Source organism: Euprymna scolopes, chromosome 33, assembly GCF_053919585.1.
Source record: "Euprymna scolopes isolate OS-2025 chromosome 33, ASM5391958v1, whole genome shotgun sequence".
In the NCBI taxonomy this organism is placed as follows: domain Eukaryota; kingdom Metazoa; phylum Mollusca; class Cephalopoda; order Sepiida; family Sepiolidae; genus Euprymna; species Euprymna scolopes.
In genome coordinates, this window is record NC_136514.1 from 13,609,004 (window position 1) to 13,632,344 (window position 23,341).

Sequence of the window (23,341 nt, forward strand, 5' to 3'; positions counted from 1 at the left end):
GTAAGATTTGAATCTTGCAAGGGTAAGAATTAAGACCATCATGGAAAAATCCTTAAGAATCAATATTCTCAAAATATCAGTTTTTTGTGAGAGACAATGAGAGACAAGAAAAGAAGAGGAAAATACTCCATGTGGTCAAGGAGAGAAGTAAAGTGCGTGTTGGGCAAGATGGACACGTGAAAGTCAAGGGTGAAAAAGTGCTAACTGGTACCAGTATTGTTGGGAGGCGGTGACAGAGACTTTTAAGAAAAGCACATGTACGTGCGAAGAGACTTCTACAAAATTGTCTGTGAGAGAGGTATATATGCTGATGACACCATGCTCTATAACAGACAAAACAGGAAAACAAATAAACACATTTCTAAAGAAATGGCAGAAACACTAGATGATGACCTCCAATCTGTAGTGGAATGGGGACAAAAATGGATGGTTATATTCAATGCTGCCAAGACTAAACTTGTTTCCTTCAATAATTACAAAAAACCTTCTCTACCACCAATAGCAATGGCCAAAGACTCTTTATCTGAAAGTACATCTTTTAAACTACTCGGCCTAAAATTCACAAGAAACATGAGTTGGAACAATTACATTAAAAGCATTGCCAGGACCGCTGCAAGGAAGGTAGGTTCTCTCTACCATGCTAGAAAGCTACTAACACCCGAAAGTATCCTGTACCTCTATAATGCCACCATTCGCCCATGTATGGAATATTGTTGTCATATTTGGGCTGATGCATCTGCTACTAGTCTCTTGCTCCTAGACAAAATTCAAAAGAGAGTCGCCAATCTGATAGGTCCTGAACTGTAAATCTAAGCTTCAACGAAACGTTGCATCCCTCTGCCTGTTCTACAAGTACTTTAACGGTGAATGCTCTGACAAACAGCAAGCACTTGTACCCCCTCGATGTAAATACCCCCAACAAACTCGACAAGCAGCTAAAGATACCTAGATGTAAGAGAGCCTTCTACTCCAGTAGTTTCTTCCCCAGAACAGTTTAACTTTGGAATTCCCTTCCAGGTTCCTGCTTCCCCAACTGTACTGACATGCAGAAGTTCAAGTATAACGTGAACTGACATCTTGCTGCACAACTTCCAACATAGTACCCCTGTATATTATGTTTCTCATAGTAGCCCCCTACATCAAAGTGGCAATGTGCCTTGTTTGGGTTGAAAATGTAATAAAAAAAATAAAATAATGAAATGCATTGTTTTTGAAGAAATATGAATAAATGCATTTTATTTGCAATTTTAAAAAAAGGCTGAGTCGGATTTGTATTTCTTCCCCTTTGTTTGTTTGTTTCTGCGATGTTATAATTGTATTACAGTGAAATGGCGAATTGATGGAGACTACTAGACCAACGATTCAAACGAGCTGAAGTAAAAGACGCAGGAAATAAATCAGGCAATTAACTAAAAACACTATCAATAATTCCCCCCCCCTGACTCTTTATCTGTGCCTAAACCTAAACGTAGATTCCATGAACAAAGCTTTTTTTCTTAGAAATGCACGCCTGTGGAACTGCCTTCTATTTTCCTGCTTTCCAGCTGACTACAATATGGTTGTCTTCAAGTTCAATGTAAACAAGTTCTTGATGAGCCGTTCCACATAAGTTAACAATTTTCCCGAATTTCCATTACTAACGATTACTATATTGTCCAATTGACTACTGTACACTCTTTAACCCTTATCCTCGAGTGGCCTTTGGACCTTGATAAGTTGTTATGTCTATGTAAAAAAAAAAAAAAAAAAAAATTATATAAAAGACTGAGACTAACAACATCAACTGGTACAATTTTAATTTTCATCCCATCCAAAGTGCCCTTTTGGGGGAGCTAGATTTCTCCACATTAACTCGACCTTATATTATATTCAGCTTCCATAGGGAGACAATAAATGGGGACATGCATACTTGCATATAAGTAAAAACAAAACTTGTAAAGGAAGTTATTTTAAACATCGGAGTTACTTCCCTTGTATCATAAATATTTTGAAATCGCCATGTCTTTCTTTTATTATATAATTTTACAATGAAATTAGTTTCATTAATATTCCGTTCTCAGATTTTTTGATGGGGGGGGGGCAAATAATTTATTACTGTTATGTATGTACTAAGAAAAATATGACCTGTTGCGTTACACATTGGTCAGATTGTTTGAATCAGGAAAAAGTGAGTTTGCAAAGCCAGTTAAATATAACAAAATTACTAAAAGATAAAACCTAAAATTACTCCCCCTCCATCCCTTTCTCTCACACACACACACACACACACACACACACACACACACACACACACACTTACTCCAGCTATGGGTTAGCATATTAATACTTTAAAAACGAAATTCCCTTTTTTTTTTTTTTAACAAAGGCGTCGCCATTTATCAAGGCCTGGAGGCCACTTGAGGATAAGGGTTAATGAGTGTACAGTGGTCAAAGGGAATATGTCGTAGTAATCGTTAATCGTGGAAATTTGGTAAATTGTATTACTTAAGGTGATGACTCATCAAGAATTTGTTTATGCTTGACTTGAAAACCATCATATTGTAGTCAGTTGGAAAGCAGGAAAACAGAACAGAGTTCTACAGGTGTGCAGTTCTAAGAAAGAAGCTTTGTTCATGGAATTTACGTTTAGGTTTAGGCACAGATAAAGGGTGGGGGAAATTATTGATAGCGGTTTCAGATAAAACAAGTGTTTTTCATGAAAGTCAGGACAGTGGGGAACCATAGGTTAGCGCTCAGATGAGCACTTGCCATGAAAATAACGATAAAGCAGAGACAGGTTCGCAACGTCTCTTCTGTGGAATAGAGGTTGCAGAGAAGAGAAAAGGGCATCCCCCACTAGGCTACTACTGTGGATTATAATGGATTGTGCCAATATTTTAATTCTTTTATTTCTTTATTACCTTAAACTGTTAATAAACAGAGAGAGAGAGAGAGAGAGAGAGAGAGAGAGAGAGAGAGGTGTAAAATAAAGAAAATTACATACACTGGGAGAGGGTGAAAGTGATAGATTGGACGTTAGCAAAAACAATGGGCCGTTTGATGAGTTAATTGCAAATTACACTTAATTCGAAAAATTAAAATGAAATTTTATTTTTGTAAGACACAATTCAATTCCAAAACTCATCAATATGTATTTTGTATGATCAAAATATAGAGAGGAAAAACACATGAAAACAAACATTGATTAACTCGGCTTTAATAATAAAAATGAAAAATTAATTAATTAAAATAATAATAATAATAATAATAATAATAATAATAATTTTTTTTCAACACTAAGTCCTTATTTTTTCCCCTTTTGAATTTTGTTAACTGTAGAGTCTTAAAGTGCAATGAGAATGGTGAAGACTATGTCGAAAAATAAATTTTGGAGCACAAAAGATCGTTCATTTTTATGATACCACTTCAGTCTTCATAGCTCTTCAACCTTTTCAGTAAAAAAAAAAATAACTTTACGTTTGGGAAAATCTTGCTCAGCAATCGTTCATTACTGGCAAAAGTGCATTGAAAATAAGGGTGACTATGTAAAAAAATAAATTTTGGAGCACAAAAGGTTACTTGTTTTAATGATACCACTTCCGCCTTCATAGTTCTTCAACATTTTGGGTTTTTAAAAAATTAGTAGGCTTTATTTTTAGAAACGACCCACATGATCTATATATATATATTTGGATTTTACCGTCTTTGGATTATTTATCGTTCACCAGACTATCCATTCACGTGTAATCACCTTTTTCTTCACCATATTCCCTTTGCTTCACTTTTTTGTTATCAAGTAAGATCTTTGACTTACTTGTTGTTTCATCAAATACTTTTGTATGCAAAATCCGATCCCGCATTTTGCTAATTTCTACCCTCTGATGAAAAGGAAAGTATTTCTTCGAAACTCCGCGGATTAAGGACTATCCACTTATCAAGTGTCTCCTTTTCAGATTAAATATGTTTAAAACTCTTTTTCAAAGTGTTTTTTAACATGTTTTATTAACTGTTTGCTCATATATATATATATATATATATATATATATATATACATATTTTTGTAGAAATGTTAATTTAATAGACATTTGTAGATAAATATTTTCAGGCACTGATTTTGGGTCCAATGGTTAAAGCTGCCAGCTGTTAATACGACAGTTGTAGGTTCAATCCACGGCTGTGGAAAGGTGTATGTCTAGCCGCAATGACAAGTTGTGATACAACAAAACAGTACTGTATGTGGATGACAAATATATATATATATATATATATATATAGAGAGAGAGAGAGAGATAGTTGAGTTATTTGTCACATTGTCATTGATATGAAAAGCCAAGTTTTCTATCCATAAGGTAAAAAAATCACTTCCTAATATAGTCAGTTATAAAGATATGCTTAAAAAAATGATGATTAATTTACATATCCTCGAGTGGCCTCTGAACCTTGATAAGTGGTGACTCCTGTGTAAAAAAAACCAAAAAAAAAACAAAACATATTCTTTTAAAAACTGAACATTTATTAATACACTATTTGCTTTTTTTCTGTATTAGACTCGGTTTTAAACAACCAATCAAAACGTCGCAAAATTATTATAAAAATCGTTGAATTTTGGATTCAATCAGTTTGCCATTTGCTACGTCACGGACCGCATTTAATTCTTCGCCGCCATCTTGGTTACTGATTTGAACTACGCCGCCATCTTGGTTACTGATCTGAACTACGCCGCCATCTTTGTTCAACATAATATCTCAGAACTTAAGAGGTTAACTACGCGACGGACCGCATTTGATTCTTGGTCGCCATCTTGGTTACTGATCTGAACTACGCCGCTATCTTTGTTCAACACAATGTCTCAAAACTTAACATAAGTCATTTTCAAAATTTTGAATTTACGAGCCAAATGTGCTGTGATTTTGCTTGTTCTCATGTAAAAGCTAAACACTTTGATTTTTGAACCGATTAAACGTTTTAAAATGAGCAAAACCACTAAAATAATTGTCCAGATATATACAAGAGTAACTTATCTTGCCTTTGGTAACATTTATTTGTTATGTATTTGATTTTTTGACCACTTTTTCAAAGGACTATGGACAGTAAAACATATCCGTGTTTTACATAACCCTCGAAATAAGAAAAATGACACTTTTACACTATGCAAACGAAATTTTGGAAATTGTAATACTGAATTTCACATGAAAACAATAGTATGCATGTATTCCTCGTAATTTTAAGATGATTATATCCAAAAATTACGAAAATCGATAAGGTAGAAAATTATTTATTAAAGAAAATAGAATTTGAAGAAAATGATCGTATTTGTTTATGTAAGACACAGAAGAGTTCAAAGGGAGGTAATTTTCCGTTTCGATTTATTTTATAAAAACAAGATGGCGGCAATTTTTCACTTACTTATATGATTAAAGTTGTTTTTTTAATAATTCAATAATATTCAGGTAATTTCGACTGCATAATTTGGAAGCTAACATTGTAATTTACCCAGCACACAGAGTCTGGAGGGACAACAGCAATGGTACAGCAGGATGTGGGCAGGAGTCTGCTGAACCCGCAGGTGGCATGCTTCGAATGTGAGGGACCACACATGAGAAGAGACTGCAGGAAGTTCTTGCAACAGACAGTGTGTTATAAATGCAATCAGAGAGACCATTTAGCGGTGAAATGCACGAGTTTGGGAAACTGGCAAGGGGAAGCCGAAGCCCCAGCGTCTGCCCCGATTCGGGAATAGTGGCGCACTCGCAGCAGATGCCCAAGCAGAAGATCATGGTAGAAGGATGGGGAGTTATGGCCCTGATCGACACTGGCTGTACCACTACCATGGTGCACACGACCCTGGTCGGAAGATGGAAAGGGAAGGGTGAAGTAGTGGCATTCGAAGGGTCGCGAGTGAAGTGTCGAGGGAGGAAGACTGTCACTATTGATATTGCTAAACACTGGATGCAATTGTCACTGATCATCTGGTGCCTGGCGTCCAAGCCATCATTGGAATGGATGTGATATGCCGACTTGGAGGCGTTACTATCACATGCAACAATGTGAGGTTCGGACTAGCTGAGTGCGCAGTGACAGAGCAAGCTCCCGGAGGGACCAACAAGTCCGGGGAGGAAAGAAAAATGTCGATCAAAGATCAGGACTTCCGAGCTGAATTTGACGGAGAGCAGTGGACTGTGGAGTGGACATGGAAACATCAAGCGCCATCGCTGACAAACAGGGTGGCGTGCTACACTAATTCGTTTAGAGGAGGGGTGAGAAAGGAGTTTGAACAAGAAGTGGACCAATGGATTGAGGAGGGTATACTGCTGCCTTGGACGGATGACATTGAGTTGGGTATTTTGCCGTTGATGGCCGTTCTGCAACCAACTAAAGGGAAAGTAAGACTGGTCCTTGATTTCCGAGAGCTGAACCAACATGTTGAGTGCCATAATGGAGGCGACACTGTAGATGTGTGCAGTGAGACCATTAGAGAATGGAGGCAGATGAATGGGGTGTCTACGTTGGTAGATCTAAAATCTGCCTATTTGCAACTCCACATCGCCAAGAAGCTCTGGAAATACCAGTTAGTCAGGTACAAAGGCAAAACCTACTGCCTTAAGCGAGTGGGGTTCGGGTTGAATTCGGCACCCAAGATCGTGTAAACCATCTTCAGGAAGATTCTGGAAACAATGGGAAAAGGGGATGGGGCAGTGAGTTCATACATAGATGACATTCTTGTGAATGAGACGCTGGTAACTGCCAAGGAGGTGGTGGCTCATTTGAAGAGGTTTGGGTTTGTCACCAAAACGCCGGAAAAATTAGACAGAGGAGCTGCTTTGAGGCTAAGGCTGAAACGAGATGCGTTGGGCAGCCTAGAGTTTCGAAGGGGAACGAGATTCCGCAACTGAAGCAAGAGCTCAACAGACGGGAACTTTTTTCCATATGCGGGAAATTGATCGGACATTACCCCATTGCTGGCTGGCTTAGACCAGCATGCAGCTACATAAAGAGGCATGCCCAAGGAACAGGATGGAATGATAAAGTGGGAGGAAGAACGGTCGCCATGATAGAAGAGCTCCTGAAAGAAGCAGAATGGCAAGACCCAGTCCAGGGAACCTGAAATGTACCGCGAACATTGGATGGAGTCATGTGGTGTGATGCAAGCAACATTGCAACAGGAGTTGTCTTGGAAGTTGGAGGATTGGTTGCAGAAGATGCGGCCTGGTTAAGGAAGAAGAATGATGTCAGTCACATCAATGTAGCGGAATTAGATGTGATAATCAAAGGGGTCAATCTGGCCTTGAAATGGGGACTGCGTGACATCTGCATCAAAACAGACTCTGCCACTGTGTTTGCTTGGCTAAAGTCCCTCATTTCAAGCGAAAAAAGGATAAGAACGAAAGGGGCAGCAGAGATGTTAGTGAAGCGCAGGCTTGGGATGCTAGCTGAGCTGATGCAGGAGTTTTGTTTGAAGCTTTGCCTAGACATGGTGGCTTCTGAGAAGAACCGAGCAGATGCTCTCACGAGAGTGAAGAAGAGCTGGCTTGTGCCAAAGAAAGATGTTGTTGCTGCATCGGATCTAGACGATGTTGGCGTACAAGAGCTGCACAATCTACTCCATATGGGGGTAGAGAAGATGTGGTACTTGGTGAAGAAAGTCGACCCAAGTGTCACCAAGGAGCAAGTGAGGCAGGTGGTCAGGACATGCGACAGATGTCAGTTGATTGATCCTGCTCCAAGCACGCATGAAACTGGTCAATTGGGGGTGAGTGGGACCTGGGAGAGACTGGCATGCGATATCACCCATTAAAGGGGTGGACTTTACCTGACCATGATTGACTGCGGGCCCGGGCGATTTGCCCTATGGAGGAAGCTACATGGAAGAACAGGTAATGAAATAGCGGCAATCCTTGATGAGGTGTTTTTGGAGCGAGGTCCCGTGGAAGAGCTGTTAACTGACAACGGGACCGCATTCAAGTCAGTAGCAGTGACGGAAATAATGAAGAAATGGAATATCCAACAATTTTTCAGAGCTGCCTACAGACCCAATGGCAATGGGATCGTGGAGAGAAACCACCACACCATAAAGGCAGTTGTGGAAAGGGAGATCCCTCACCTGAGCAAGCTGTTTTCTGGTATAATATGTCGCCTAGATTGGGACAAGTGCCAGAGACGGTTCTGCAACTGTCAACTTTCGTATATTCCTGGAGACATCCAAGGGTTGAGCTGGCAAGCAGAGAGGCAGAGGCCACAGGGACCATTAAACTCGGGGATGAGGTATGGGTGAAGCCACCGAGGGCGCCGCACCACACAATGGAGTAGAGGTCGCGTGACTGGGAGGAACACTAGAAACAACATTATGATGGACGGCATCAGACCAGTGGAAGGCGAAGCAATGGAGGTGAATGTGCAACAATAGAAGGAGGACGAGACACCTCAGAGGCCAAGTAGAGAGAGGTGACTGCCACAGTGGATGAGAGACTACAAAATGTGATCTTGAGATCGGGGGGGGGCGCGTGGTCAGAAGCTAAGAAAAACAGAAGTCTTACTGTGGGTGTGCAGCGAGTGAGTTCAGGTCGAGAAAAGGAAAAATAAAGATGACAGCCAGCATTTTATTACGTGTATTCTCACAAAATCTCATGTGCGCGTGAAGCTGGAAACTACAAAACGAGCTTCATTTTTCGGTGCTGGGGAGATTTGTTGTGGGACTAGTGGATATATATTATACATCCCCTAGTCGTTAGGAAATAGGAAAAATTAATTGTTTTGGGGAAGAAATGTGTTAAATTGAATTAAATGAACTAGAATTTATTTCGTGAAGAAACAAATGAAAGGAAAGGGTACAGCACGTGTTTAATTTGGCGTGCGTCTCTCGCTGTTAACTGGTGAGAAGGAAAGTCTATTGTTGTAGAGAGAGAAAGAGTGAGAAAGTCAATCCAGTTTGGCGTGTGTCTCTCGCTGTTGGCTGGTGAGAAGGAAAGTTCATTGTTGGAGAGAGAGAGAGAGAAAATCAATCCAGTTCATGGAGATAGAAAGCGTGTAAGGTGTACGTACTGTCTGTTGACTCTTGCCCACACACAGAATAGCAGGGGACGTGACGCGCACGAGCGCACGGGCCCCGAAAGGGAGCGAATGGTCCGTCGACCGCTCAGCTCGGAAGCTGAATTGAAAAGAGAGAAACAGTTTATGTCTCTTGCTTTTATAGTTGTTTCCAGTGGTATTTTGCGCATGTGTGGATTTCCTTTAAAGGGGAAGTGAAGTTGCCTATGTGTGCGTACGTGTGTGTATGTTAGCGTGTGTGTGTATGCACGTGAATGTGAATGTATGTACATGAACGTTAATATATCTACATGTGTGTACGTGTATTACAAGAAAAATGGCTTGAGATGTGAACGCGTGTTTTTGTGCGAGACTAGAAGGGCTCGTACAGATTCCAGATCTGGCAGGAGAGTAGGTGCAACGACGGGAGTGGAGATTCTACATTCTCGGATTTATTCCCTTTTGTGTGTTTGAAGTGCCCCCCCCCCATCGGGAGGCACACTGCAGTTTAAGGACCATGCCCCCCTTTTTTTTAAAGATAGTATTTTCATATATAAATATATATATATATATATATATATATATATATATATATATATATATATATATACATATATGAAAATGTATAAAAAAAGAATACGAAAAGTATGAAAGCTTATAATTTTTTTTTATTCGGTTTTATTATTGGTGACATGCAAGAATACAAAATAATATTATGAAAACAAGAAAATACATTTATAAAGTGTCTACGCTATGTAAAGAAACCGAGGCATAATATATATATATATATATATATATATATATATATATATATATATATATATATATATATATATATATATAAACTCGAAACTCCGCGGATTAAGAACTATCCACTTATCTTCTGCTTCCTTTTTTAAAATTAAATATGTTTTTAACTCTTTTTCAAGATGTCTTTTAACATGTTTTATTAATCATTTGTTCATTATACACACACACACACACACACACATACGCACACTAAGTTTTCTAATTTTTAAACTGCATCTCTTTAAATGATTTATGTCACCGATAGTAACGTTTGCACGTGTTATTGTTAGTTTCGAGAATAGGGTCTCTTTTCTTGTGTTCTTAAAAATATTACACTCGGGTTCCCTACAAGATGGGATTTCCCTGAAGCTATATTTAGAAAAATAGGGAATCCTCGTCAGAACGAGGCTCTTACGATGACGACGTGGCTCCTACGTCATAGGTTGTTGCCATCTTGTTGACGGGTGTCTGAAAATCTGGTAAACATTTTTCAATTATTCTTATTTTAAAAACGAAAACAAACAAAAAACAGCACCAAAAAACCTGTGTATGTTACATTATGGTCATAATTTGTAACGTCGCACCTAAGCACTTGTTAAGCATTCATAACAGATATGCAATCTCATTCTACTTGGCTTGCATTTTATTTAGTTTAACTGTCAACGCTACAAAACATGTCCACGTTTTTTTGTTTTTTAAAATCGATCACTATGAAGGAAAGAAACAATATTATTCTATTTCATATGTCTGCATGGATAATTATTTGTTGGGTGGATATATATTTGTGTTCGTTCATAGAATGCTTACGTCAAGAAGTCATTTACAAGCAAATTAAAAAAATAATACATCGCAAACTGTTGTATTCGCAAAAAAGGAATATTTATTTTTTAAAAAAAAGTCTTGGTATTATGCAGAATACGGACCGTGCTGAAATAATGATGTTATTATTTAGAAAATCTTGCTTTGAGGAGAGAGGCTTTATTTATTACTCTGTACTTTCACCTAATAATTTCATAAACCAAAGATACTATAAAAATTGAATCTATCTTTAAAAATTTTTTTTTAAAAAAGTAGCACTTTCCGTATATTGCATAACTCTTTAGAATTTGTTTTTAAAATACATGTTAACTATAAATTTCTTTCGTAATATTTTGAAATTATAGAAGTCTTTTATGTTTTTTTTTGTTTGTTTTTTAAGAAACTAAAATGAAAAAAAAAGCTTAAAATATATATATTTTTTTATTGTGAACACAAAAATATAAAACCACTTCACGTGTGTATTTTGTTTCCCTTCCGTTTACATGACTTTCTAATAATTAATAACCTGGCATATTTATCGAAATCAAGACAATGTTTTCATTAAATATTTATATTAATGAATAGTGTAAATTTTTATTTGGTTTTCACCTTAACATTTTTTTTTTTTTTTGACGACTTTTAGAGGTTTTCGGGTATGCTGAAAACGAATATCACATTTAAATTTTCCACAAATAAGTTTCCGGATATTAAGCAGTGCAATTCTTGATGTTAAAAGTGGTGGTCATTGTTGTACGCGCAAGCACGCGCCAAAAATATGCGCCATAAAAGTAAATGCCTCGGTTTCTTTACATAGCATAGACACTTTAGGCGTGTTTTTCTCAATTTTAAATGCATAATACTAACTGGAATTTAAATGGAAATAATTCCTCATTTAGTAACATTAACAACATAAATTTAATTTTTATGTCTAAACAGATTTTTCTTGGACCCTGGATGATTACTGTTCGGATGCTACGGTGCTTGCTACGCTTAAATTATTTTTTCCTTAGTTAATGTAGGGTAAACCCTTACTAAAACAATTTTTATTTTTGCCTACTGCCAAAGTGTCCCTTTTTGGGGAGCTACCCCCCCCCCATTAAAAAACGATCTTATGTCACATTTTGCTCTCGTTAGGAAGCAAATAAATAGCAATAATAATGTTATTTAAAAACTCATTCTTTAACATGGGGTGGCAAAGGAGTTTCAACCAGCATGCATTTTACGTATTTCCTATTTACTTTACCTTCACACGAGGGCGGAGTCTGACACCAAGGTCGTTTTTTTAATGTGGAGAAAGGAACAAATTTTAAATTGTCTCAGTCATGAAAGATTTCTCCTCGACTGAAAAACAATTGAAGTGTAGTATCAGAACAGATACTACACTTTGATCTTGGCCAGAAGTCCAAGAAATCTCTTATGGTATTAAGTACGTATACAAGTTATCCATTTTAATATTTTGTTAAAAAAAAAAAAATGAAAAATAAAATTGGCATTACGTAATTTGAACTACACTTTTGATTCAATTCAAATTCTATAGAAGAAAGTAAAAGAAATGGGTCTTGTAGACGAGCCTCGTTCTGAAATTCGGAAAATTTAGGTAAAAAAAAAAAATCGGTGAAGCTAACGAAAAGTAACCGTTTGAATGAAGATGATTATAAACAATATTTTTTTTTAATTGATTTCTTAATTTTACTTATAAACAAAATGTAAACATATATAAACAATATATTTTTAAGAAAATAATTTCTTAATTTTAATTAAAAATAGATTGTAAACATACAGAAAATTTCTAGAAAATGATTATTGAAAAATATTGCAAAGTGTTTTTACATACCTGGTTCTTTGAGATAATAGGGGCAGTTCCGCCCCTCCACAAAAAAAAAAAGTCAACAAACTCAAAAAGGTTTTAGCGTTTTTACTTATTTTAAAACACTTTAAGATAAGGGTGTATGGCGGAAATTCTTCAGTGTTAATCATGTATTAATGTATTGTAATGCCTTTATTGGGGGGGGGGGGGTAGCACCGGTGTCAGATGTCACATGACCTAACTTTTCAGATTTTTCAGAACAAAGCTCGTCTGCTAGACCTACCTCCTCTACTTGGACGGAAGAAAGAATCAGTTACTTCGTGACTCTTCAATATTTGAAAGAAATGTGAAAGCCTTTAAACTATTGGGAGAAAAAAAAAATTCTTAGCAAATGTTTGTATATTAAAACCCGCATTTAAAACTGCGTCCAGTGGTAGTTGCATGCAATGCATGGCACAATATCTCTTGTGTCTGTGCGCGTTTCTCATATATACGTAACTTTTGATAAATGCATTAAAATTATTATTCACTATTATCATATTTATTAAAATCCAAAAATAGAATAAAGTAAATCTAGATACTTGTAATAACGAGGATTAGGAGTTCAATGTGGTTTTCATCGTGCCCCCACCCCCGTGCAAACAGCTATGGTTTAGTAGGGGAAGGGAACAGAAAACAACAAAAATAACAAAAAAAGTATATTGTTTCAGATTTTCAAAATTTCTCAAATTCTGGATACGACTCCGTAAAACTAAATTGCTACCATTTTGAATGTTTACATGCGTTAAATGGAAATAGTGATTGGCAAGGGAAGATAACTCGATTAAATTAAATCTTCATTTAGGTTTCAAAATCATTTTAGTATTATGCTGCAGTGCTGCAAATTTGTATCAGTCAATGGAGGGGAACCCCTCTATACTGGGACAATTATTATTTTTGGTAACCAGAGTGCCCCCTTTTTGCCTACTTTTAGGGAGAGCTGGTTTTTACCCCACATTAAAAACGACCTTGTGCCTAATTTGCTTTGGTGGGGAAGCAAATAAATACATTAAAATCACTAAAAATCGTCAATTTTGATTTTCTTAGTTTATATAAAAACTATTTGATCAATTTACGTGTTTTTTGTTTTTTTTAATATAACATTTTCCTGAAACTTTCATAAAATAAAAAAATATCTCATTGCATTACCACTATTATGATGCATTTAAACCCCGGAACTTTGGTATTTTTCAAAAAAAATTTTTAGTTTAAGTGATAAAATTGCATACTTAGGTGAAATTTAGGCGCAAGGCAATTATTTTTAGCCCCAAAATTGCAAATTTTCTAAAACGTCTAGATTGTAAAATAGTGTCATAACGCACAGATTTCTTATTTCTGGACCGGAAAATAGTTTCCTTTATTCAAATATAGCTGAAAATACAGATTTCTTTTAGTTTTTACCTATATTTTATGAGGTGTTCATAAGAAAAAAAAATCTGAGGCTGTTGGTGTCAGGGATGGATAGAAAAATAGGCGGACCTAAACGAGACCCCCCCCCCTCGAATGACTTTCAGAATAAACACCCTCTAGCCTCCCCATGTTAAGAACGGCTTTCAGAATAAGCACTCCCAACCTGCCCATGGTAAGAACAGCTTTCGGTTTTTGCGATTTTTTTCAGTGGATTATTATTGATTGGACACTAATATATAAGGGTGGGGTGATTCTCGTTCGGGTATGCTGAAAAATAGAACACAAAGACTTTTTTTTTTTTTTTTAAATTAGAATACAATATTTTTCAATGGTTTGGATCTGTTTTAGTATTATAAGATAGAGTACAATGTGCTTTTTTGTTTGGTGCTTCTATATTGTAATAACGTCATGGAACGAAGATAAAATATTCCAAAAATCACGTAATTTGATCAAGTAGTTTATTTTATTTTTATTTATTTATTTATTTCAAGAAATTCAATTTTATTCCATGTCCATGCAGGCGTCCATGAAGGAATCCAGGGCAGACAACCGACTTTCATTTCATTTTTTTTGGTTATTGTATAATGTCAGAAAGACAACCGAAACATATGATTAAAAAAAAACAATAGTTTATTAACATAACGTGTATTTTAAAATATTTTTTACATTACAAAACAAAATTTTCAAATAATGAAGATTATTTTAGAAGGGTCATTTTATATAAGTTAAAAACAAAATTTGAAGAATATCAAAATGGCTTTGATATTGCGTTCATTTATTGGTAAAAACAGAAATGGCAAATTTGTTTTTTCGTAAATAAAAAAAAAATTACTTGATCAATTTTTGTGATTTTTGGAAGATGCCATCTTCATTTAGTGACAAGTAAGTACACGATAAAAGTTTTTCTTCATTTTTGTTTATCGCAATAAGTGCCAATAAGCACCCACTAACACACTACAAATCAATAAACTAGATTAATTCTATTTTTACATGGAATTATCTTTTTAGTAGAAGACTGGGGGGGGGGGGCTTTGCCCGGTCGTAAAATATGCTTAAATATGATACTTTAAATTGTCCAAATTTCATATATCTTGTTATATAATCATGATTTTAAAATTTGGGTGCTATCAGCTAGAATCTAAACCGAAAGCATAACTGTAGCATTCAAAGCTGGGCCAACGTGACACACATATGAACTGATTAAGAATAAGCTAAGATGAATGTACAATATGTATAATAATTTTTTCAATTTTGACCCCTTAAAAACTATTTTAACCGGCTAAGGATGCATAAAAGAACAGTCCATAAAAAATCCAATCGTTTGAGACCCCTGGCACCGCTCTGTGACTTTTAGTTTCAGAAGAGATAGTTTGAAAATATACAGATAGACAGACAGACAAACAGGCAGAGTGCCTTTTATATATTAGATGTATTTGGTCAATGTGCGCTAGAGCATCAACTAAAGACTTACCTTTAAAATGTAAACTTTCCAAAAAGTGAATGCTTGTGTGCGAAAACATGACCACAAGTGAAAACAAGACAGAATACATTAGATATTAAAGGTTTTATTAAAAAAACTATTTGTCAGCAACAATTTTAAATGTGACATTCATTCAAAACACACCCAAATACTCCTAAAAATCAACTTTTTAAAACTAACTGTTGGTACTCTAGCGCAAATTGGCATATATTTTTAACAATCATCTATAATTACTAGTGTTGGGACGATTAATCGAAATCGAGAATCGGAAAAAATCGGAACTTTTAGGAGTATCAGAATCAGTACCAGAATCAGAAAAAATTAGTACCTACTTTCCAATGCCAATAAACTATTCTTTGAAATTCTTTTTTTTTTTTTTTATTTAATTCTGTTGAAAGCAAAATCTTCCACTGCTGATAGTAATGATAAAATAATAAATATTTATTGATTTTTAACAGTAAAACTAAAATCTATAGATCATCGCTTACAAGTGTATTTTTTACGCCTGAGAAAATATCTGCACATTTAACCACATTTAACATGCGTTTTTATTAAAATTGTGAAAACATAACTACTTCATAGTTAAATATTTAGAGTTTATAAAGACTCGGAATCGGTAATTTAGTATGGAATTGGTAATTGTATTGGAATCGGCAATTGTATTGGAATCGGGGAAAATATTGAAATCGTCCCATCACTAATAATTACATTCCAACATTTTGTGTTTAAATGTAAGTCGAAGGGAGTTTCTGTACTAAATTGGTCACACAACTCCTTCACAATAAAACCTACAATAAAACTCAATAATTTGATAAATTTTATCTTTACTTGAAATTATTTTTCGTAATATTTGTAATTTTTTTTTTACAAGGGTGTCACCACTTATCAAGGCCCAGAGGCCACTCGAGGATAAGGGTTAATAGGTATACATTAGTCATTGTGATTTTAGCATAGTAAACAGTGGGAATTTTGAAACTTGGATTACTTAGGGGGACGATTCAATTAGAACTTGTTCACATTGGACTTTTTCTTTTTTTTTTTCATAGGTATCAACTCATTATCAAGGCCAAGAGGCCACCCAAGGATAAGGGTTAAAGAGTGTACAGTAGAAATTGGACAATATAATAATCATTAGTAATGAAAATTTGTTAAATTTGATAACTTATATGGAACGGCTCATCAAGAACTTATTTACGTTAGACTTGAAGACAACCATATTGTAGTCAGCCGGAAAGCAGGAAAACGGAAGACAATTCCACAGGCGTGCAGTTCTAATAAAAAAGCTTTGTTCATGGAATCTACGTGTAGGTTTAGGCACAGATAAAGAGTGGGGGGAATTATTGATAGTGTTTACAGCTAGACGAGTGTTTCTTGTGAAAGTTTTGCGAGGGGGGACCATAGATTGAAGCTCAGTCGAACACTTTCCATGAAAATAACGATACATCAGAGACAAACTCGCAACATCTCTTCTGTGAGATAGAGGTTACAAGGAAGAGAAATTTATATTAATTTCACCATGATGCATCTTGAATTGTAAGCCATGTTTAATTTCAGAAGAATTTCTGATGGCTAGTTATTCTGTACAAGTCCTGGATATGAAGAATTCTCAGTGGGCAGCTGGGCTTTATAATTTTGCAGCAAAAGAGTAAAAGATCCTTCTCATGTTGGTGCGAAAAAATTATGTGCTGAAATGCTAAAAAGATTTAATTTTTATGTAACAATTCTGGTTTCTGATTAGTCGATAGCAGAACGTGAATTAATTTGATTCGTCAGTTCCTATCAGCAGCAGCGTTTGTAAAGAGAATCTCCCAACTTTGAAGGAGCATACCGCATTTATTATAAAAAAATATTGCAACAATATGTAAGTACATAAAGTTTTCATCTGGAATGCTTTGGTTTAAAACATCACAAATCTATACAAGCATCCTAATAAATGTAAATTAAAGCACTCAAGTGTTACTTGTCTCCTACTCTTGATTCAGATGTCAATAAATTCAACTCCACCATTCGTCACTCTGCTATCAAAAATTCAACACCAACGTTCGAGCCTTTGCTGTCTAAACTCTCAACTTCAAAATGTGACTCACTGCTCACAAGATTTCCAAATCTAAACTTCCCAGTCTCTCAAAATTCAGGCTTTCTTATTCCTAACTAGAGCATCTCATTTGCATATCACGTGATAAACTTGACAAACTTGTAGAGAACAGTAGCCTTTTTTTTTCTTTCTTTCTTCTGCCTTCTTTCTGGCTGATCTAGAACAGGTTTGTACTAATTTTTAACATTTTCTCTATGATAACATTTCAGACGACATATTCCAAGAGCAAATAAAATCCTCTCAACAAGGTCAATGCACTGGCTCGTACGATGAATGGTGCACTTATTAAAAAATAAATCATTTAATCACACGCACCTTTATCCTTGATGTCGCTCTCTTTGGGATTTTCACTTTTTCTTGTTCCACTTCCTGTTGCTCATCATCTCTTTCATTCACCAAATCTCCTCCAATCAGCCTAATGTCAAGAAAGTGTCTTGGTACACCATCCACCTTGATATTGTTTTCAGACTGTGTACTAGGAACCACACATTTTGTCCATTTTGTTGTGCACCGGGCCACAGGCAGTTTAACCCACACTTTTCTAATTTGTATAGACTTTGGCTTGGCAGATTGTTCTGTAAATGCTTTAATTCTAAGGTGTCACCATTGGTATTTAAATATCGCCCTATGTGGCACTGTTTCTTCAAGCTGCCCAGATTTAGGGGTTATGTTGAACCAAAACACTGCTTCTGCATGTGATATTCCCCCACCCCTCTCTCGGCAATGGCTTTTATAGTTCTATGGTTTCATTCTATGATACCATTTTTGCTCAATGTTCTATAATAATGCCTGACAAAATTTTCCGAAATATCTCCAGACGGAACGCTGCTCCATTGTCCATCGTCACCTCTTCGACTGGTCCATGCTCAAAAAAAACATTTTCCAATGTTCTTACGATGACATCTGTTTCTGCTGGAATCTCTCTCCAAACAGCAAATCTCTCTGGACCAAAATCTACCATAGATAGGTATACTCCTCCTTTATAGTGGGTGATGTCGATAGATAACCACATCCAATCGACGGACACTTGAACCTTCCCTAGTTCATGAATGGTTGGTGGCAGGTCGATTGTCTGACATTAATCACAATTTCTGATTACCATTTTCATACTATTTCTCATCACTTCTGCGTAGACCTTCCACACTAAAATAAAGTGTTATTTCTACGTCTACATGGTGTAGCTCACGCAATTCCTTTACTTTATCTTGAGCAATACAAATGTTACACTTAACTTTAAGTCAAATTCATCAATCATTTCTCTCAGAATCCCTAAACGTTGTAGTATAATTAATTTTGCTGATCCTTTTGTTCGAATCCTTTTCTCATTAATTATCATAATTAACCCAGCTATGAATCCAGCTATGAACAGTAACTGAATCATCAGTTCAGATCTCAATTTTTTCAAATCCCATTTCAATGCCAGGTTCAAACTCTTTATCGTTGCTTGCAACTCAGTAATGTTGATGTGATTATAATTACATTTCTTTCTTAGACATGCTGCATCCTCGACCATCAATTTCAACACCTACGTCGGTGGCCGTGCTACTTGCATCACACAATACAATGCCTTTTCCTTATTTGGGAACATGCCACCTCCCTCAAACCGAGTCTCTTTGTAGAACCTCTTCCACAACCTCTCATAGCACACCAACTGTCTTGCTATCCACCATATCTTCCTAACCAGTTTCGTCTTCTCTTCTTTTCAAATAGCTGCAAGTGGTTCTAAGCCATCCAGATATTGGATAGTGGCTCACCAGTTTTTCACAGGTAGAAAACAGTTCATGCCTGCTCATTTTATCATGTAATTCTGGCAGGTCGTTTCTTCTCGTAAATATCAATTTTCCTGAGCTGTCCATATTGAGCCGAAAACCTAATGCTGTTACCCCTTCAATGACTCTGGTAGTTTTGCTGCTAGTCCAAAATTGTCATAACTGTTTCTTTAACCAAAATGTCGTTTATATACGAATGTGTTCTCCCTGATGAGGTCCTCTTTATTAGGAACGGTTTCAAAATTTTTGCCATTTAACCCAATCTAGTCGGACAATAGGTCTTTCCTTTATACCGGACCAATAGGAACTTCCATAAATGTCTTGCAACATGAATTCATAAACATGCAGATTTTAAATCCACGATCTTTGTTGCATTTGTCATCTGCCTTCTCGTCTTAATAGTTTCTCTGCAGACATCAAGTGCGTTTCCACGAGAATGACATGCAATATACTTATTTAGTTCTCGATAATTGAGAACTGGTCTGACTTGTTTTTTTTTGTGGGTTGTATCATTGCCTTTATGAGAAGGACTTCCGTCTTAACATCTTGATTCCAAGGTACTAGGATTCCTTCCACAAGCCAACGTTTAACTTCATTATTGAAATCACCCTTCTGTTCTTCAGTAAGCTTCATATAATAATGATCAACATTGTTCTTTAATGTTGGAGGTTCTGAAGTCAACTTCCATTTAACACTCCACCTCATTTCATCAATTTTCACACTGAAGTCCTTGTCCACCACCTCACATTGGAATTTTTCTTTTTTCTCTTGGTTTAAATATATGCTTGTAGCACATTCTCCTCCTCTAATCTCCACATTAGCATTTTCATCAATAATAACTCTTCCAAATTGGTCCATCCGCACTATGATATCGACACTATTGTTTTTTTCAGCACAATTGACTCCGTCCTCAGCAGTCGTTCACGTATTTCCAATGTTATAGTACTAATTTTTCTGCATGCAACCTTTTGTCCATCTTCTGCTCTTATAGTACTTGTGCCCTTTACACTCACTTGAAAGACCCGATTGAATTAGTGTGGCAGTACAGCTAGTATCGATGAGTGCTCTCACTTGCATATCCTTTACTAACACTCCTAATGTTGGTAGTGGTCCATTTTGCGCCATTGCTGAGGTAAGGGAGTAATCGCCAACGCATTGGTTGCTCCGTTTTTGTTTCATTGTAGACAACATCGTCAGTAGTGCCCTGGTTCACGACATCCATAACAAGTTACAGTCCCTTGCAATGGTGAGGGTCCTTACAATTATAGAATTCACACTAAATGGTTTCCTTATCCTGGGTCTTTAATCAGCCTGTCTAGGTTCTCTTTTCAGTTCTCGTTTTGCAACTGCTGCCACTTTCCGGGTCCGTGTAGCAGTGAACACCCTGGCAGTTGAAAGCAGTTCGCAAATCGGCAGTTCTTTTGCATGTGGCAACTGCTGTAGTACTGCAGAAATATTTTCTGGGAATCCATTCACAAAAGTGAGCCTCATGATTAGCTCTTGTCCTACTCCCGCAAATCCAGCTAATTCTGCCAACCTTTGTATATTGGTCGCATATACATCTACTGCCTCCTCATCAGGTTTGCATAAGTGGAAAAAATTCCTTTGGTGAACGCATTCTTCAGTTTAGCTTTTATTTTCTCTGCATTTCGTTGATCTTCCTCTGTTAACTGGAGATACAGCGCTAAGGCGTCACCTTCCAAAAAACCATGACATAAAGCTTGCAACGTCATTAATTTTTTGCAGCTTTGCCACCAGCTCCACTTTTGTCAACCAGGCCATTAGATCACTTTTTCTAGAACCTCACTGCTTATTTTCAACATCTTCTTCATTACTGTCATCCACAAACCAGTAGTTTGCCGAAATAGCTTGTAAATCAATGCACTCAAGTGTAACTTGTTCTAATCTTGGTTTTGATGTCAATAAATTCAGCTCCACCACTCGTTACTCTACTATCAAAAATTCAACACCAACGTTCAACACTCTTTTTTTTCTTTTTTTTTTTTTTACATGGTGGTCACCACTTATCAAGGCCTGGAAGCCACTCGGAGATAAGGATAAAGGTTATTGCGTGTACAGTAATCAATGGAATAGTATCGTAGTAATCATTAGTATTGGAGATTTGATAAAATGTCTTACTTAAGGGGGCGGTTCATCAGGAATTTATTTATATTAGACTTGAAGACATCCAAGTTGTAGTCAGAGGGGGAAACTCTGCTGTCTGAACTCTCAACTTTAAAATGTGACTCACTGCTCACAAGACTTGCTGCTTCAACATCCAAATTCAAACTTACCAGTCTCTCAAAACTCAGGCTTTTTTTTTTTAATTCCTAGCCAGAGCATTTCATTTGCATATCACATGACAAACTTGACAAATTCATAGTCATATAAAGAGAACAGCAGTCATTATTTTTCCTTCTTCTTTATTCTTTTCTGCTGCCCTGAACAGGTTTGTACTAAATTTTGTCATCTTGTCTTTGGTAACATTTCAGACCACATATTCCAAGACCAACTAAGATCCTCTTATGATGGTCAACGCACTGACTCATATCATGAATAGTGCACTTATTCTAAATAAAATCATTTAATCACAATAAATATTACCAAAGGCAAGATAAGTTGTTTTTCTACCTACCTGGATAAATTTTTTGTCTGTTAACTTATTTTCAAGTGTTTATTTAAATCAGTACACAAGTAATGCTGAGTCTTAAGTTGAGCAAGAAAGAAATGTCCGACATTAGACGGGCATTTGTGGAATCTCGATAATCACTCAAAAGTCGAAAATTAAACAAAAAATGGTAGATCATTACATTTTTGCACGATTGGTGACATTAGTCAGGTTTCTACTCGTATTTTGTTTAATTTTCGATTTTTTTTTTAGTGATTATCAAGACTTCCCAGATGATCGTCTAATGTCAGCTATTTTTCAAATCTATGAAGGCTCGCCAGTACTTGTGTTTCAAAGTAAATAAACGTTTTAAAATAAGTTAAAATGCAAAAATCTGTTCAGGTAGATAGAAGAATAACTATCTTGCTTTTTGGTAACATTTATTTCATGTTTATTTTATATTTATTTATTTTACCACTTTATTTATATTTTTGTTACCCATTTTTAGTTTTTTTTTCACTACTAAAGACCCCTCTCAACCACAAAAAAAAAAATTCTCCAGTTGAAAACCATAAGAGAAACCTTAGAAGTGTACTATTACTATACCCACATCCTTAATAATAATAATAATAATAATAATAATAATAATAATACATAAATTATACAATTTTATAAAAAACGAAAAAATGCTTGTTCTCATTATGAAACTGGGTAAATAAAACCGGAAAACGAACTTCAACTAAAACGAATTGCTGTAATTCCGTTTCGCTGTTTGTAGCAATTCTTTGCATAAATTGACTGAACGTCAGCTTCTCCCCTGTTTTGCAGCGCTATCGATCGTTCTCTCTCTCTCTCTCTCTCTCTCTCTCTCTCTCAATCATTACATACTCTGGTTCTCTTTCTTTCTCCCTCTGTCACTCTTTATGTCTTCGACTCTTTTATATTGATCTTTTTTTTCTCTCTTAAAGCACATTCTTCGTGTTTGAAAATGAAGTAAATTTTTACCTTTTGCCCCCACGCTTTCAGTTTTCCACCCCTCAAGAAATCCTTTAAAATTATCACTATTAAAAGTTTTCAGGAATGCTGAAAACGAAAATAACGTTTAACATTCCAGGAAGCAAGTAGTTTCCAAGGCATAAAAAAATTATATTTTCAAAAAGTGGAGATCACTTTTATATATTAATTTAACGTAAAATGAGCACCCATTTTATGGCAATTTATTGGGGGGAGGTGTTTAGGGAGGGGGGTTATTTGGTAATTGTGGCCTGGTAGAACATAAAACCTATCTTTTAAAAATTGTTTTCCAGAGGTTTTCGGGTGTGCTGAAAACGAATATCGCATTTAAATTTTCCACATAAGTAGTTTTCCGCAATGTAATTTGATCCGATGCGAATTTTTTTTTTTTTTTCGGTCGCACGGGCACTCGCTGCTATTTTGATTGAAAGAAAAGTTTTGATTGATTTATACTTGGGGGAGGGCACAGGCTGGCGAAATATCTAGTGGTAAAGTTGTCACCAACTTTTTTGGGGGGGAGGGCGATTCT

The 23,341-nt window shown here is 36.1% G+C and overlaps 1 protein-coding gene across 5 annotated transcripts in view; it reads left to right on the forward strand.

Moving 5' to 3' along the window:
• Nucleotides 1-23,341, forward strand: part of LOC145258144 (protein PRRC1-A-like) — a 108,236-nt gene that overhangs the window by 4,954 nt on the left and 79,941 nt on the right. For 2 of the 5 annotated variants that reach the window (XM_080115929.1, XM_080115934.1), the window contains exon 1: nt 10,171-10,271. The exons of 1 other annotated variant lie outside the window; for it this stretch is intronic. Coding sequence is in view for 2 of the 4 variants with exons in the window: in XM_080115933.1 (XP_079972059.1) it covers nt 11,366-11,378 (13 nt within the window). In the remaining 2 variants the exon portion in view is untranslated. Of the gene's footprint in view, nt 1-10,170; nt 10,272-11,240; nt 11,379-23,341 lie in introns of those variants that run through there. 2 more of the 5 variants (XM_080115933.1, XM_080115928.1) reach the window with 2 other exon arrangements.